Source organism: Gopherus evgoodei, chromosome 2 (genome assembly GCF_007399415.2).
Source record: "Gopherus evgoodei ecotype Sinaloan lineage chromosome 2, rGopEvg1_v1.p, whole genome shotgun sequence".
Lineage (NCBI taxonomy): Eukaryota > Metazoa > Chordata > Testudines > Testudinidae > Gopherus > Gopherus evgoodei.
In genome coordinates this window covers 2,556,208-2,571,099 of record NC_044323.1, presented here as the reverse complement: position 1 = coordinate 2,571,099, position 14,892 = coordinate 2,556,208, and the positions used below count along the sequence as shown (strand labels likewise).

The following is a 14,892-nucleotide window of genomic DNA, read 5'->3' as shown; positions in this document are numbered from 1 at the left end:
CGGAGATGCTCAGAGATCAGAGAGACGGGGTAATGCGGGGGCTGCATATTTTTTTGGTTTAGTTTCTTTATTCTGTACATGTAGCAGCAGCTGGTGGTTTCCCCTGCACAATCCTGTGGGTTGGGTGGGTCTTTGACTGTCTTTCGCACAGGAAAAGGGGAGAGGGGAAAGTACTGCCAAATGCGACTGGAAAGCCACAAAAATTGGCCCTGAGGAGCCAGGGGAAGCACGGCACCTGGGCTAGAGAGGGGCAGGGGCATGGCTAATGTTGATTCATTTTTAATGAAGAGGGGAAATGGTAAATGATTTGGGGCTCTTTAGATTGGCCAATAAGCCCTACCTAGCAGGGCAGCAGTGTAGCCTACTGGGTAGCACGCTGGCTTGGGACCCAGGAAAGCTGGGTTCTGTTCCAAGCTCAGCTTCTAGCCTTCTGAGTGATCCCGGGCAAGTCATGGCAAAGTTTGGTGCCTCAGTTTCTCCACCTGTAGAATGGAGGTAATGGCCCTTTGAGAGCTGCTGATGAAAAGCAATGGGTAAAAGCTATGTAACCACATGCTTGTATTGCTCTTACCCTCAGCCTCCCTCCTCTACAACCCCATACTGGTGCCATCTGCAGGTCTTGCTTCTTGGCTTAGAATGAGATCGGGAGCCTTTGCCTTTAATTGGCTTCCATTCTGGACTAAGCTCATTCCAGGCTCAGGGCCGTAGTAGCTGTAAATTCTGTGGAGCAAGGACTGTGATTTCCTGGGTGTGTGCTGCAGGGCTCCGTTTGTAAAGGGACTGCTCAGCACGACAAAAATCACCCTTTGCTCACAGGACTGCAGGCTGGGGAACCAGGGCCCTGATCCTCCACTAGCTTCAATGGGAGCCCGGGGCTAACTCCCTTGCTGCTGTGGTCAATGGCATCCCAACAGACTAACACACAGGCAGTGGCGGTGGGGGGGTGGCACACGGCTCCATCCTCTCATACTGTGGCAACCCAGTTAACCTCACGATGACCATGCTCCTGCAGCCTCCCAGTCCTGATTGCGGGGCGCCCTTGTCAGAGAAATACTAGCAATAAACTCCTGCTTGAAGCTGACTAGATTTTGAGGTCACAGATCCCAAGGTCTAACCCCCTGTGTCACACAGGCCAGGGGACGTCCCGGCAATAATTCCTACAGCAGATCTTGCAGAAAATCGTCCAGTCTTGATTTTAAAATGGCCAGCAAAGGAGACTCTACCCCAATCCTTGCTAATGGCACAGGCCAGCTCCTTAATTGGGGTCGATCAGCTCAGAAGTCAGTGAAGTGACACCAGTTTACATCTGTTGGGAATTTACCCTTGATGCGTTACTAAAGGAGGCAAGCGCTGTTTAGCGCTCAGAGCATGGCACTGGGAGGCCGGAGGCCGGGGTGCCGGAAGGGGGGGCAGGTCCCCACTTTTACCAGATGTAAGGTGAGCAACCAGGGCAGGGGGTGCAGAGGAGCAAGCAGAGGGCAGGGTCTGGGGGAAGAGGCAGCGAAGGAGCACGGCCTCGAGGGAAGAAGTGGTACAGGATCTTGGGAGGCCAGCACAGAGAGGTGGGGCCACAGTTTGCACACCTGTTCCCCTCCACTTTGGGGGCACTTCTGCCACTGCTGCAGGAGGCCTGAGATCTCTTTCCAGTTGTGCTACTGACCTGCTGTGTGATCGTGGTCATGTCTCTTCGACGCTGTGTGCCTCGGTTTCCCCCCCAGTAAAATGAGACTACTGACCCACCTTTGGGAAGCATTTTGAAAGGTGCTGTATGGGATCAGTGCCAAGTTTCAGTCATGACGTTTATGAACGCTGTGACGGCAGGCAGCAGTTTAGCAAACAAGCGCGTGTGGTTTGGTGAGGAGAGGCTCATACTGCAAATGAAATGATCACGGTGTGAAAGAGCCCAAACTGTCACTATAAACTGGAAGCCGTGTCATTGTTATTTCAGCCACTGGCGTCACTGCTCTGTACGGGGGCGGCTGTTGCATTGCAACCTCTGGGTGAGCTGCTGAAGGAAAGAGCCGAATGAAGGTATGGCTGATCCACAAGAACTGGGTCATAAATATCACACCGCCCCGTCAGATGTCTAGCTCTGGAGCGGCTGCTGCAGAGGTGGCTAGCTGGGCTGCAGAAGCCAGAGCAAGGCAGAGCCGGGCGTCGTGGGAATTACAGCACTAACAGCTTTATTGAATGCACGCAGCCTAAATCCCGCGTGTGACCCTGCACGCCTGGGTGGGGTGTCGGCAGAGGCCATTGAACCTGGGACCACTGAGCATCCCTTGTCAGAAAGTCCTGTGGAGTTGAATAGGGATGAAACCCAGCAGGGCCCCATCAAAGCTAAAGAAGGTTCTAAAGAACTTGCTGTACACAGTGGTGGGCTGACGCACGGCCCCCGGGCCCCAGCCAATCTGGCCCCGCTCCCCGGGCTATGGGAGGCCCAAATGTTCTTCATGCCCAGGGCCTCAATAAATCTTAATCCACCTCTGTACAAATCTAGTGGGTGAAAGTCCCTGTTGACGTCAGCGGAGTTTTGCCATCGATTTCAAACAGGGCTGGGATTCCCCCTGCAGCGTTTAGCAGCCAGCGAGCTCCTTGCTCTCGAGTTCTGTTTGCTGGTTTGTCCCTTCTCAATCCAGTGCTATGGGGCTTTTCCATGAGGAGCGGCGGAAGAGGGTCCAGCGCCTCCTGAAGAAGCCAACAAGGAGGATTTGCACTGTTGAAGATGAAGAATTGTTCAAATAACATGATGAGTTCACAGGGGTGGCAAAGCCTATGCCGGGGGTAAGCTTATGGGTGAGGATCTGGACTGGAATGCATGAAATCTGGGTTCAGTTCCTGTCTTGGCCACCAGTTCTCCAGTGTGACCTTAGTCAAGTCTCTCTGTGCCTCGTTCTGCATCTGTAAAAGGGGATTATATGTCTCTGCCCCCCCCCCCCGGGGAGTGGGAGACGCCCTCCTACAATGTGCTAGATAAGCAGAAAAGCCACTGCAAACACCCGAAGTGAGAGAGGATTGTGGGAAATACATCATGGACACAGTCTTGGAAAAGCTATGGAGTAATGAGGCATTTTTCCGTGACAAGTGACACCAGGGAAATGGAGAATCATTCCCTTTAACAATAAGGGGCTAGTCATAGAATATCAGGGCTGCAAGGGCCCTTGGGAGGTATCTAGTGCAACCCCCTGCTCAAAGCAGGCCCAATCCCTAGACAGATTTTTGCCCCAGATCCCTAAGTGGCCCCCTCGGGGAATGAACTCACAATGCTGGGGTTAGCAGGCCAATGCTTGTAGTCCAGCAGCATCTAGAGGTGCATTATACTAGGAGAACACTGGGCACATGGGTCAGTGACAACACAGTGGACAGACACATAGCCAGGGCCCGCCTCCACCCCGATGCTTAGACTAGACAAAGGTCGTCAAAGGAAGATTTAGTAGCCCCATTTTACAGGTGGGGAAGTGTGGAGGGATCTAGGTGCCTAACTCCCATTGAAATCATTGGGAGTTAGGCACCGACTGACTTTTCCAAGGTCAAGTGGAAACTCTGTGGCAGAATCAGGAATCGAATCCAGGCCTCCTGAGGTCTAGCCCAGTGCGTTACCCCAAACGCACCCTTCCACATGCAGGCAACACCTTCAGGGGATGAAGGCACCAGTTCTGTGCTAATGTCACTGTGCAGGGTCAGGGAGAATCAGACGAGGGCTCCTTGAAGGGCTGGTGCGAGTGAGTGCACCAGTGAATGTGCCATCAGGACATCTCTGATCAAAGGGTTACCAAAGAGCTGTTTCAGCAAGTTTCCCACCTCACCAAGAGGGGTTCAAGAACTGAACAGTGTGTTGGGTCTTGTGACCTATAATACAGTAGCCTGTGGCATCACATTCTCATCCAATGGTTGTTGGCTCTTGTAGCCATTAACCAGTTCCTCTAGAAGTAGAAGGTTGCCACGTCCTCCAGATCTGGGTCACCTGCTATCAGTCTGCAGAGCCAGCCTAGAGTAAGGAGGGGTGAGTTGTTCCTCTCTGCATTAGGGAGCAGCCTGCTTTGTCTCTCTCTGGTTTTAGGATCTTGCACCTTAGAGTTCTGGATTCTAAGGAACAAAGTCATGCTACATTGCAACCTTCCAGCAAGAGTATTCTATGTTTTTACCTGAAGTGTCTGTATGTACACATGCTGTGAACATAACAAGAAGGGTCTCTCTACCATAGAATCATAGATGGAAGGGACCTCAGAAGGCCATCTAGTCCAACCTGCTGCTCAAAGCAGGACTGACCCCCAGACAGATTTTTGCCCCAGATTCCTAAATGGCCCCCTCAAGGATTGAGCTCACAACCCTGGGTTTAAGCAGGCCAATGCTCAAACCACCAAGCTATCCCTCCCCCCATAGGTGTCTAATGTTTCTCTGGCATAGCCACGTGATGCCAGAAACCATAGCTATTGACATTTGAAAGGAAAGTCATGCACCATGGCACGGTGCTGAGGCTAAGAAAGACCAACCTCCTGGTTGGATGACAAAGCTCTTGGTCATCAAGCTGGCCACCATCTGGTGACACTATGGGCTTCTGACGAGAAAGGAACCTCTCTGAAGCAACTCGAGTCTACTAGAGTCGTCTGAAAGCTCACTTCTCAAGTCCTGCTCAGTTCAGATGAACCATCCCCCATGTCCTGGGAGCTGCAAGCAGCCAAAGGGCATCTCAGTGGGCCCAGTCAGTGGAAGGTACCATAATCCATGCTGGAGAGTGGCTCTGGGGAGAGTTTTTTCTCATAAAGAGCCTATGGGTCTATCAAAGCAGGAGGTAACTGAGTAAAAGTCAGCCACCAAATACTGGGTTGTGACTTGTACAAGTTGGTACCAAAACAATGTCTCCTGTAAGCAGTATGAGGGCTCCACCATCACTCTCTGTACAACGAGAACGGCTTCCGGCAGGTTCTTGCCCATTCATGTTTCCCGCCCAAGGAAGCTGGATGCAGCAGAGCCTGAATTCCAAGGGAGCTTCCAGATGCATTTCCCGCCACATCCGAAGTGCACCTGTGAGACGCTGCCAGAGTGGTGTAAATTGGGGTAGTTCCATTGCAGTCAGCAATACTACATTGATTGACGCCAGCGGAGGATTTGGCCCCATTGGCTTCAGTAGAGCTTTGATGATGGACGCCAGCGGAGGATCTGGCCCCACTGGAGCCTTGCTGACTGACACCAGCGGAGGATCTGGCCCCACTGACTGGTTGCTTGCGATTGTGATAATAACGTTGTCTGGAATGTTTGCTGTCAGCTCCAGTGCGTTTTGTCTCTGGCTTTTAGTTTTATACCCAACGTCCCCAAACTGTGGGGCAAGCCCCCCTAAGGGGGTGTGACGAAGTGGAACTGTTCTTAATGTTTCCCCTAAATACTGTGTGTGTGCCTCAGTTTCCCCTATGCATTTCTCAAGTCTCCAGTGTGCATAAAGTGCCGACACTTTGTATCCTAGCAACAAATGGCCAGGGCCCTTCACTCTGCAAGGGGATAGCTAAAGGTGAACAAAGAGATCAGGTGACCTCCTGACCTGGGAAAGAGACAAAAGGCAGAAAGGAGGGGCTGGAGGGGTTTCGGTTTGGGGCTGGCTGGGGACAAGGAGTGAGGGCAGACAGGGTTGTCTGGCTCGCTGGGCCCCAGAATGGACCCGGCCGAGGGGTCCCATTCGCTGTACCCACAAGCTGTTTTAAACCGTGGTCCTGTCATCTAATAAACCTCTGTTTTACTGGCTGGCTGAGAGTCACGTCTGACTGCGAAGTGGGGGTGCAGGACCCTCTGGCTTCCCCAGGACCCCGCCTAGGCGGGCTCGCTGTGGGAAGCACACGGAGGGGCAAAGGATGCTAAATGCTCCAAGGTCAGACCCAGGAGGTGAAGCCCTGTGAGTTTCTTGCCCTGAAGACAATCTGCTCCAAGGGAAAGGAGGCTCCCCAAAGTCCTGCCTGGCTTTGTGGGGAGCAGTTCCAAAGCATCGCCCGGGGACTCCGTGACAGGGGGCACAGAGAAACATTCATGGGGGGGCACAATGCGGCCTGGGCCAGCCCCCACGGGGGCAGGATGGGAGTGCCACCCAGCCCCACTCCATTCTCAGCTCTGCTCTGGCCCCACCCCCAGCCCTGGCCCTGCCCCTGCCCCCACCCTCGGCCCCCAACTTTGGCCCAGTCGCGGCTCTGCACCCAGCTACAGCCCCCCTTTCCCTGTTCACATAACCCCCTCCCCCTGGGAGCCGTGGCCCCACTCCTGGCCCTGGCTCCTGGGAAGCAGGGGGGGGGCAAGAACAGGGGTGAGGGGTGGGGTGCGATCCTGAAAGGTTTGGGGACCATTGTTTGATATGAATGTGGCTGTGGGTGGATAGAGGATTGGGTCTATCAGAAAGTTTAGCCTCTGGGTCACAGACTCATCGACTTTAGGGGCAGAAGGGCCCATCATGAGCATCTAGCCGAGTTACTCCAATGGAGACAGACTCCTCTGGTCATGAACAAACTACTTGGCAATATTGTGTAACCAAGTGCTTTGCCTAGGTCCTCACTGCTTCTCTGGGGGCCTGATCTGAAATCTGTGGGTAGCTTCCCGCTGCCTTCTCCTGGAGCGTGCCTGCTCCTGGCACTGCAGACGAAGCTGGGCAATGACACTGGCTGGCTTATGGCACACAGACCCCAGCATGCTGCTGCCGTCTGCCTGGCCGGGATGGCCAAGCACCAGAACCATGCACTACCTGGCAATGCGCCCTGCATGTTACCACCACCCCGCCAAGGGGCATCAGGACGGAGGAAACCCACTAACTGAGCCAATGGAACCATGCTTGCCTGGTATAACTCCTGCTCCACCTAGCCCTGGACTCTGACATGGGGGGAGAAAGGGATCTGGGTTTGATACCCCAAAAATCTTACAGTGCCCCCTCCAAGTTCACCCCTGTGTACTTAGCACTCCCCAGGCATTGATTTGGCCTCACGGCCACTGTGTTAAATAAGCCGGTGTTATCCCTATCGCACTGATGGGGAAACTGAGGCAAGGCAGTTCCCAACTTCCCTAGCGGGCCTGTACACAGCCAACGCCCCTCCCCACCGACTCCCTAAAACAATATCTAACCCTGGAGCCAGGCAGAGATTCCCACTCCATTCCCCGGGGTATCTGGAGGGGTCAGAGGATGGGCCCCTGGCAGGGTCATTGGCGCCAGGGAGGGCCTCTCTGCTGCTGCCCCCGGCCTGGCCTTTGTAATGGAGCGCCCCAGGGAATACGGGGCTACTGCTGCAGGCCTGGCTGGAGGATCCTTCCCCACTTGGTCCTCCATTGCCCTTCTCCTGGCACGGGCCTAGGCCTGGGGGCATTGGTGTGCAGGCCTGTGCCCTCATGACTGCATGTGCGTGTGTGTCCGAGCATGGCCCCGGGGCAGCCAGTGCTTGCCCACACATGTGCGAGCCCCGGGGCTGGCGTGTCATCTCTCCATGGCTCCATGCAGCCCTCTCGCCTCCGCCGGGCCATGTGCTGAGACCTACAGCAGCCACAGGGCCCTGGCCTGCCCCCAATCCCTCCTGCGCGCAGAGGAGGGGGCTGCGTCGGGGAGCTGCCATGGCCCAGGCTGATGCAATTACCCTGGAGGGAGGCAGTAGCTCTGCACTGTGCAGCCAGCGCGCTCAGTCGCTTTCTCCTCCGTCTCTCCCTCCATCCCCCCCGCCCGGCTCTGCAGTGCCTGGCACACACCCTGCTTTCTCTACAGAGAGGAGAGGGGAAAAAATCCTGCTGACATCATCCAGCATGACAGGGCTCTTCGAGCAGCAGCAGCCCCGGCCCCCCTCTCCCGCGCAGCACTAATGCACTGGCTCTCGAGGACCGCTACGGCGCAGCCTCCAGCCACATCTTGGGGCTGTGAGGGGAGGGAGGGGGGCAGGTCACAGAGCCCATTCTGGGCTGCCGAGCTACCTACGCACTGTCCTCGCTGATTAGCCGTGGGATTCCTGCCTGGCACGCAGATCGAGAGCGCTGGCTGCAGCCGGAGACTCGCACGCGCACGGTCCCTCCCCGGCCTTCCCTCTGGATGACAGATCATGCCTGGAGAATCCGCCAAGGCTGAAGGGGCTCTGCTGCGGATGGACCCCGGCGGCCTGCGCCCGGCAGAGGCAGGTGAGTGCCGAAGGGAGCCCTGGCATCTCTCCTGGCGCCGGGAGCTGGCAAAGCAAACGCGCACCCTGCTGGGGAACGGCCAAGAGGTCTGGGGGCTGGGGGGGGCGTGTGAAGGGGTCCCTGACCTGGGTGTGGAAGCAGCTCCCCCCCATCCCCGGAGCAGCCAAAATGGCAAAGAGAAAAGGGGGATTGGAGGAGGGAGGGAGGGCAGAGGAGAAGGGGTTGGAGGGAGTGGGGAAGATGGTGTGGGGCTGGAGGGAGTGAGGAAGATGATGTGGGGCTGGGTGGAGGGGGGAAGACAGCGGGGGGCTGTACTCCAGCAGTGGGGGGCTGTACCCCAGCGGTGAGGGGCTGGGAGAAGGCAGTGAGCACACTGGAGAGTGGCAGGGGAGAGAACGTACCTAGCAGGACAATAACAGAGGGGCTTGTGTGTGTCTTGGGGGGAGATGAGAGGGGCTTTAACGTGGCGGGGACCTGGGCCCTTAACACCAACATTAGCAGCTGGCTTAGAGCTGGCGGGGCCAGTGGAGTTTGCATTCTGGGGGTCTCTGCTGAGCCTGGTTATGGGGCAGGGGAGGTGACTATCATACACATGGCCTTTCTGGGGATACGGATGGCAATCGGACCCCAGTCCCTTCCCCATCTGCTGGGGGAGCTCACCAGGGACCCAAAGCACCCTGCGAAGTTAGATCAGAACGTACTGCTCAACTGTTTGACAGGATACCCCCTCCCCTAAGCCCGGCCAAGCTGTCGGCTGCACTGACCTTCCTGCTGGGCTGAGAACACGGGGCAGATGTCTCACAGGGCAGCCCTCCACACCCACACTCCCTCCTTAGATCTCCAGGCCCTCAGTATGCCTGTCTTCATTGTACAAAGAGGGAAACCGAGGCACGGGGAGATGGCAAAGTCTGGTCGGCGACGGGATGAGTCTCGCCTGACTTCCAGGAGCAGTGTAGGCCTGAGGCCAGTATGTGAAGTGAACATGGGGTGGGGCTGGGCAGCGTTTCCCTGTCCTGGGGGGATTCAGCCTCCATCAGAGGCTTTCCAGGAGCCACCGTCTGGCCCCTGGAATACACCAAAGGAATCTCCTATCCCCCTGGGCTCCCCCTTGCTCCTTCCACCCGTTCCCATCTCGTTCACCAGCGCCCAGGCCTGACTTCCTGCTGCATCCACGACAGCCGCTGAACGGGGTCAGTCAGAGACTGGGCATGTGGGTTTTCCTGTTTCATCCCTCCCAGTCCAGTGAGCCTGAAAGTCATTCCCAGCCCTGCTGACTCAGCTGGCATTTCCAGGGCACCTTCCACCCCCTGTTCTCAGAACCCCGTAGTGGACCCAGGAACCCAGCTCTGCCCTGGGAGGTCAGTCAAGATCACTAGCCCCATTTTATAGACAGGGAAACTGAGGCACCAGGCAGTGCGGTGACCTGCCCGCAGTCAGCGACAAGAGACAGGACGAGAACCCAGGAGCTCTGGCTTAGTCTGAGGCCAGCACTTCAACCGCTAGCCCACGCTCCCTCGTGCCAGGGCAGCTGTGAATCTGTGCACTGTGATCCCTCCTTACGCCTTTCCCTGCCCCGATCCCGGTGCTAATAGCACCTGCCCCAGTGGAGTTCAGGGTCCATCATGGAGCTGCAGCCCCTGAGCCCTCCCACATGCAAAGCACATAGGCCACCGCTGCCAGGCCTGGCCCACATCCTAGAGCGGCAAGTGGCCAGAAGCGGGTGGGGAAGGCAGGGCCCGGGGCCGGGTGGCAGAGCTGAGGAGCAGGGGAGATGTGCTACAGGACTCCTGAAGCCACAGCACCAAGCAGAGCTGTCAGGCGGCGATTCCCTTCCCAGCCACGTCTCCTCTTGTCACAGGCTCGGAACAGAGTGACCAGCAGTGCCCTGCTCTCCTTGGAAAGGCTGGTGGCACCGGATCCCACTCTTGCCCTGAACATGGGCCTGGGGGACGTTTCCTCATCCCACAGAATGTCCTCGCTGAGCCTGGCCGGGCAGGGGCAGCCCCGGAGGCCTGAGCAGTGCTGGTCCTGGCAACCCCCTCCCCTTCCTTGGGGGACCCCCATGCCGTGTTTGCTCTGGGCCTTGCCCTGCATGGGGCACACACACGCACGTCCCAGCCATGTCTGGGCTGCCAGCACAGCTCCTCCAGGGACAGGGCAGGCAGGACCAGCCAGATCGGCTGCCCAGTACCGTAAGGGCTATGTACTCTCTGTACATGAGGGGGGATTTTTCCACATTAGCAGGCAGGCAAAGGTCAAACCACTGGGCATAGCCTTGCTCCATAGCCCTCAAAGCCACCGCATGGGGCTGTACTCACCACTCCCTGACGGGATGGCTCAGGGGAGTGTCATCTAGTGGGGAAAGCAGGGGCTTTGGCCTGAGGCCAGAACACAAAGCCACACAGTCCCTGCCCCGAGGAGCTCCAGGGCCTAACTGGGCAGGCAGAGCCCAAAACCCAGCATGGACCAGTGCTTTCTATCCCCAGCTCCATCACTGAGGCTCTGTGGGAATAGAGACACAGCTCTCTCTGTGCCTCAGTTTCCCCATCTGTAAAAGGGACAGCACTGACCTGCAGCACGGCTGGGGGGAAGGGGATGAGGGTTAACTAATGCATGTTGTGAAGTGCTTTGAGACCCCAGGCAGAAAGGGACTAGAGACAGGTACTGGGTAAAGTGTGTGTGTGTGTGTGTGTACATACCAGGATGTCTGTCTCCTATTGTGTAGTGGGTGTATACAGATGTGCGTATGTCTGTGTATGCATGTGTTTCTGTGCTCATACGGTGCATGTGTACAAATCTCTGTATGTGTGTTTTTGTCTCTGGTTGTATGGTGGGTGTGTACAAATACGTGTGTGTGTATCTGTCTTTGCCTGTGTGGTGGGTGTGTACAGATGTGCATGTGTCTGTGTGTGCCTCCTTCTCTGCCCTTGTGGTGGGTGTATACAGATCTCTGTGTGTGTGTATTTGTCTCTGCCTGTCTGGTGGGTGTGTACAGCTCTGTGTGTGTGTATTTGTCTTTGCCTGTCTGGTGGGTATGTACAGCTCTGTGTGTGTGTGTATGTGTGTTTGTCTCTGCCTGTCTGATGGGTATGTACAGATCTGTGGGTGTGTGTTTGTCTCTGCCGGTGTGGTATGTGTGTACAGAGTGTGTTGGCAGATCTGCATGTGTGTGTACTTGCCACAGAAGAGTGTGTGCATGCGTGCATCTTTCGGCAGGGAGTGGTTTGGAGGCACCTGTGTGTTTATTTCAGTTATCTGGGTATCTGACACAGCATTTAAAATGTCTACAAACCCACCACTGAAAAAAGCCTGACGGCCTAATTATTGCCAGGCTGAGTGTGGGGAGGGAGAGAGAGATGCAGAAAACCCGCTCCTGGCGAGGAAGGCAAGCAGCCGTCTTGCAACAAAAGCAGCTATGGGAAGAGAACATTCAAAAGCCAGGGGCTCTGGACTGACAAGCCCCATCTCCCATCCTCTGGGACAGCAGCTTCTACGCCCCCTTACACCTGCCATGATGGAACATAAGGCAGAGAGGGCCCATCAGGTAGACCAGAAGACTTTAGGCTTTAAATACCCACAAGGCCTTGAAGTAAGCTAGCTTAGAACTGAGGCAGCGTCCTTGTCCTCTCCTGGAAACCTTTCCCCAGCACGCTGTGGGGGCAGCCTGGCTCTGTGTATCGGTCACAGACACGGCCTACAAGGGTTTAAGTCCTGACCCAAAACTTACTGAAATCAATAGAAAGGCTGCCTTTGACTTCAGTGGGCCTTAGATTGGGCCCTTAGTGAGTTCATCTGTAACGTGTGTGTCGATGAATGTGTGCAAGTGCGTTGTTCAGCACTGAAGGGGTTAATTTGAAATACATCCTGAAAAGGACTCTGGAGATTTTAGGCCCCAGCTTGGCCTGCTCTAAGATGATTCTAACCAGACATGAGGGGGAGTTCGCTGGGTTTGATACATCTAGCTGAAGGGCCGTTGTCAGGTCTGCGTAGGCTCACAAGGTAGATTTGGGGACAGTTCCCGACCTGGAGAAAGATCCTGATTTATAAGCCCTGGGACTCAGGCTCTGTTTAAAAAGATTTCGCAAAGTCTCCTATCAGTAGAAATGTTTTCAAGATTTAAAAAAAAAAAAGATTTTCAGTAACAAAGTAATAAAGGGAAGAGCTATAATAACATAACAACCCTCCAGGTAACTGGGACCAGGCACCATTGCATGAAGGCACCAGAGAGATGTGAAACCGACAAGAAACAAGCATGAAACTGACTAGCCTAGTTTCATTGTCCCAGCTGGGAGAAATTCCTTTTTACTTCAACAATCTCATGTTATTTGCAACATAGATAAGGAAATGGGCTTTTAACTGTGTGGAGCCCAATGCTGCAAACTTTTCTCACCAGATTAATTCCCACACAAGTAGTGCCCTGGCCTCAGCCGGGCCACGCACATCAGGATTACTTGCAATAGAAAGGATTTGCAGGGCCCAGAGTTTTAACCTGACAGTGCCTCTTTAAAGGAGAAAAAACAAACCTGACACTTTTTCTGCTGAAAAACAATCATCCTTTTAAACAACCAGCAACATAATAGCTTCTAGTTTTTATGGATCCTAAAAAAAAAAAAAAAAAAAAAAAAAAAAAAGGTGTTTTCTTTGCTGGATTTGCAACAAAGGCAACTAACTAAAATCACAACCCCCATCCCAGAGCAGTGCTGACTCCAACATCAGGCGACATGGCTGGTGCTACATAGACAAAGAGTGGCCATTGCATAGAGTCACAGATTTTAAGGCCATCCGATAACCTAGCCTGATCTGTATCCCACAGGCCACAGACCTTCACCCTGTCCCCCATGCATTAAGCCCAATCCCATGGGGTTGAATTAGAGCATGTCTTTTAAAGATACCCACTCTTGATTTAAAGACTCCATCCCCAAACCTTAATGCACTCCAAGATGCCATAGGGGGAAATGTTAAACCCCAACAGCTGTGTTCAATGTTAAATGATCTCAAACCAGGAGTGATCTTTGTCCCACCCCCTTTCCAGCCTCATAGGAAAAAAAACCCAGAATTTGCCCAAGAATAAAGCGTAACCCACTGGTCTGACTGTGTCACATGTCACACGCTCTCTGCCTGTGCCACCAAGACCGTGAGGCTGTTTTATCTCTCAACAGGAGAGCTCAGCTCTTCAGCTCACGGCATAGCAAGCAACTCATGGTCCCTAGCTTTGCAGCAGGTCCCCATTGCAACCCCTGAGGGTGGCCAGCCTCTAAAATCAGCCTGGTTAAGGTTGTCGCTAAGTTGGACAAAAATCCACAGAAGACTTTTCAAAACAAATGGCCTCTGAAATCTTCTGTGATATTGTTGGTTGTTTCCCCCTTGGCAGAGGATGCTCAAAAAGCCCTGGGGCACTCAAAATAGATATACCTATTGCACTTCATTCTCAAGTACATTACAGGCTGCATATACAGCAGGCTGCAATTGTCTGACTCCCTGCTGAGATGCAGCCACTTCTAAGGTGGAGGACACCATTCCAAACAGTACTGGACGCTGACTGGCCAGAGAATTACTCCTTTTGCTCAGGCAGTAGCAGCTCACCTGTTCAGTCCTGACAAACCCAGCTTCTAGCCCCTCTGATGGCTGAAGTAGGATCAGCTATATTTATAGAAGGATGTTACAGCAAATCTCTGTTGTGTTGTGACAGGCATTGAGGGCTCAGCCATGATCAGACATAGTACAGGGATCCTGGTTGTAAGGTCTCAGCGGAAAGCTCTAGTAACCATTCCATGAAGAAGAGTTTATGGCCATGATCAGGAGCAGAACTCAGGCCCTTTGGCGCCAGACCCACAGACATAGGTGCGACTCCATGGGTGCTCGGAGGTGCAAGCACCCACAGAAAAAAATGATGAGTGCTCAGCACCCACCAGCCATAGCTGTTGGGTGGGGTCACAGATCAGTTGTTAGGTGGGGCTGCTGATCAGCTGTTTGGCAGCTTGTGAGAGGCACTTGTGGGAGAGTGCAAAGCAGTGGGCAGGTGGGGGGGGGCCTTGGGGAAGGGGACAGAGAGGGGGCGGGAAGAGGTGGCATGAGGGCAGGGCCTCAAGGCAAGGGGGTTGGGGGCAGGGCCTTGGAGTGGAGTGGAGTGGGGGTGGAGCACCCACAGGGAAAAATAAACATTAGCACCTGTGCCCACAGGCCCCTAGCAATCTGAGTTAAAAGAGAAGCCCTGATAGCTGCCACAGCATCATGATTTGTGTGGCCCGCAGAGGGCAGCCTGCTCATTGGCACGCTCGAGAGCCTGCCTCTCAGCTAAAAGAGAGGGCACTGGTACGATCACACCCAGCGGGCACACCTCTCTCTCATCCACAGGGACGAAGGCATGAGTGCATTCTCCCAGGATTTGAGTCTCCTGCGCCCTCTCCTGGGAGGGAGTCCCTTTCCGCCCAGCCTCGCGCTGGGCGAATCCGCATTTACGCCCCGTATGGTGCTAGTGATGGCACAAAGCAGGCCTCTGGATCTGACTCCCCTTGCGGGAATTCTGAGCTGGTCCCCACTTTGCAGCGCAGGCCCATTGCTACTGGCTGCCAGCACCGGGGAGAGGATCCCGAGCAGGCCTGGCAGTGCCTATGGAACAGGGGAACGGCTGTGCAGGAGAAGGAGAGTGCTCCAGTTCTGCTCAGAGCTAGGCGCATCCATTAGGCAGAGGCTGCTTTTCACCGCAGGCAGGAAGGGCAGGGGAAGTGCTGAGGGGAGGGGGAGAAAATCTCCTCAGCCCTCCCCAAAGCG

At 54.8% G+C, this 14,892-nt stretch overlaps 1 protein-coding gene across 1 annotated transcript in view; it reads left to right on the top strand.

The window, feature by feature from the left end:
• Nucleotides 1–7,735: 7,735 nt before the first annotated feature.
• The window catches only part of LOC115645324 (NAC-alpha domain-containing protein 1-like), a 48,047-nt gene continuing 40,890 nt past the window's right edge, over nt 7,736–14,892 (top strand). Inside the window, exon 1 of the mRNA XM_030549795.1 lies at nt 7,736–8,121. Coding sequence (XP_030405655.1) covers nt 8,046–8,121 — 76 coding nt within the window. The 5' untranslated portion in view covers nt 7,736–8,045. The remainder of the gene's footprint in view (nt 8,122–14,892) is intronic.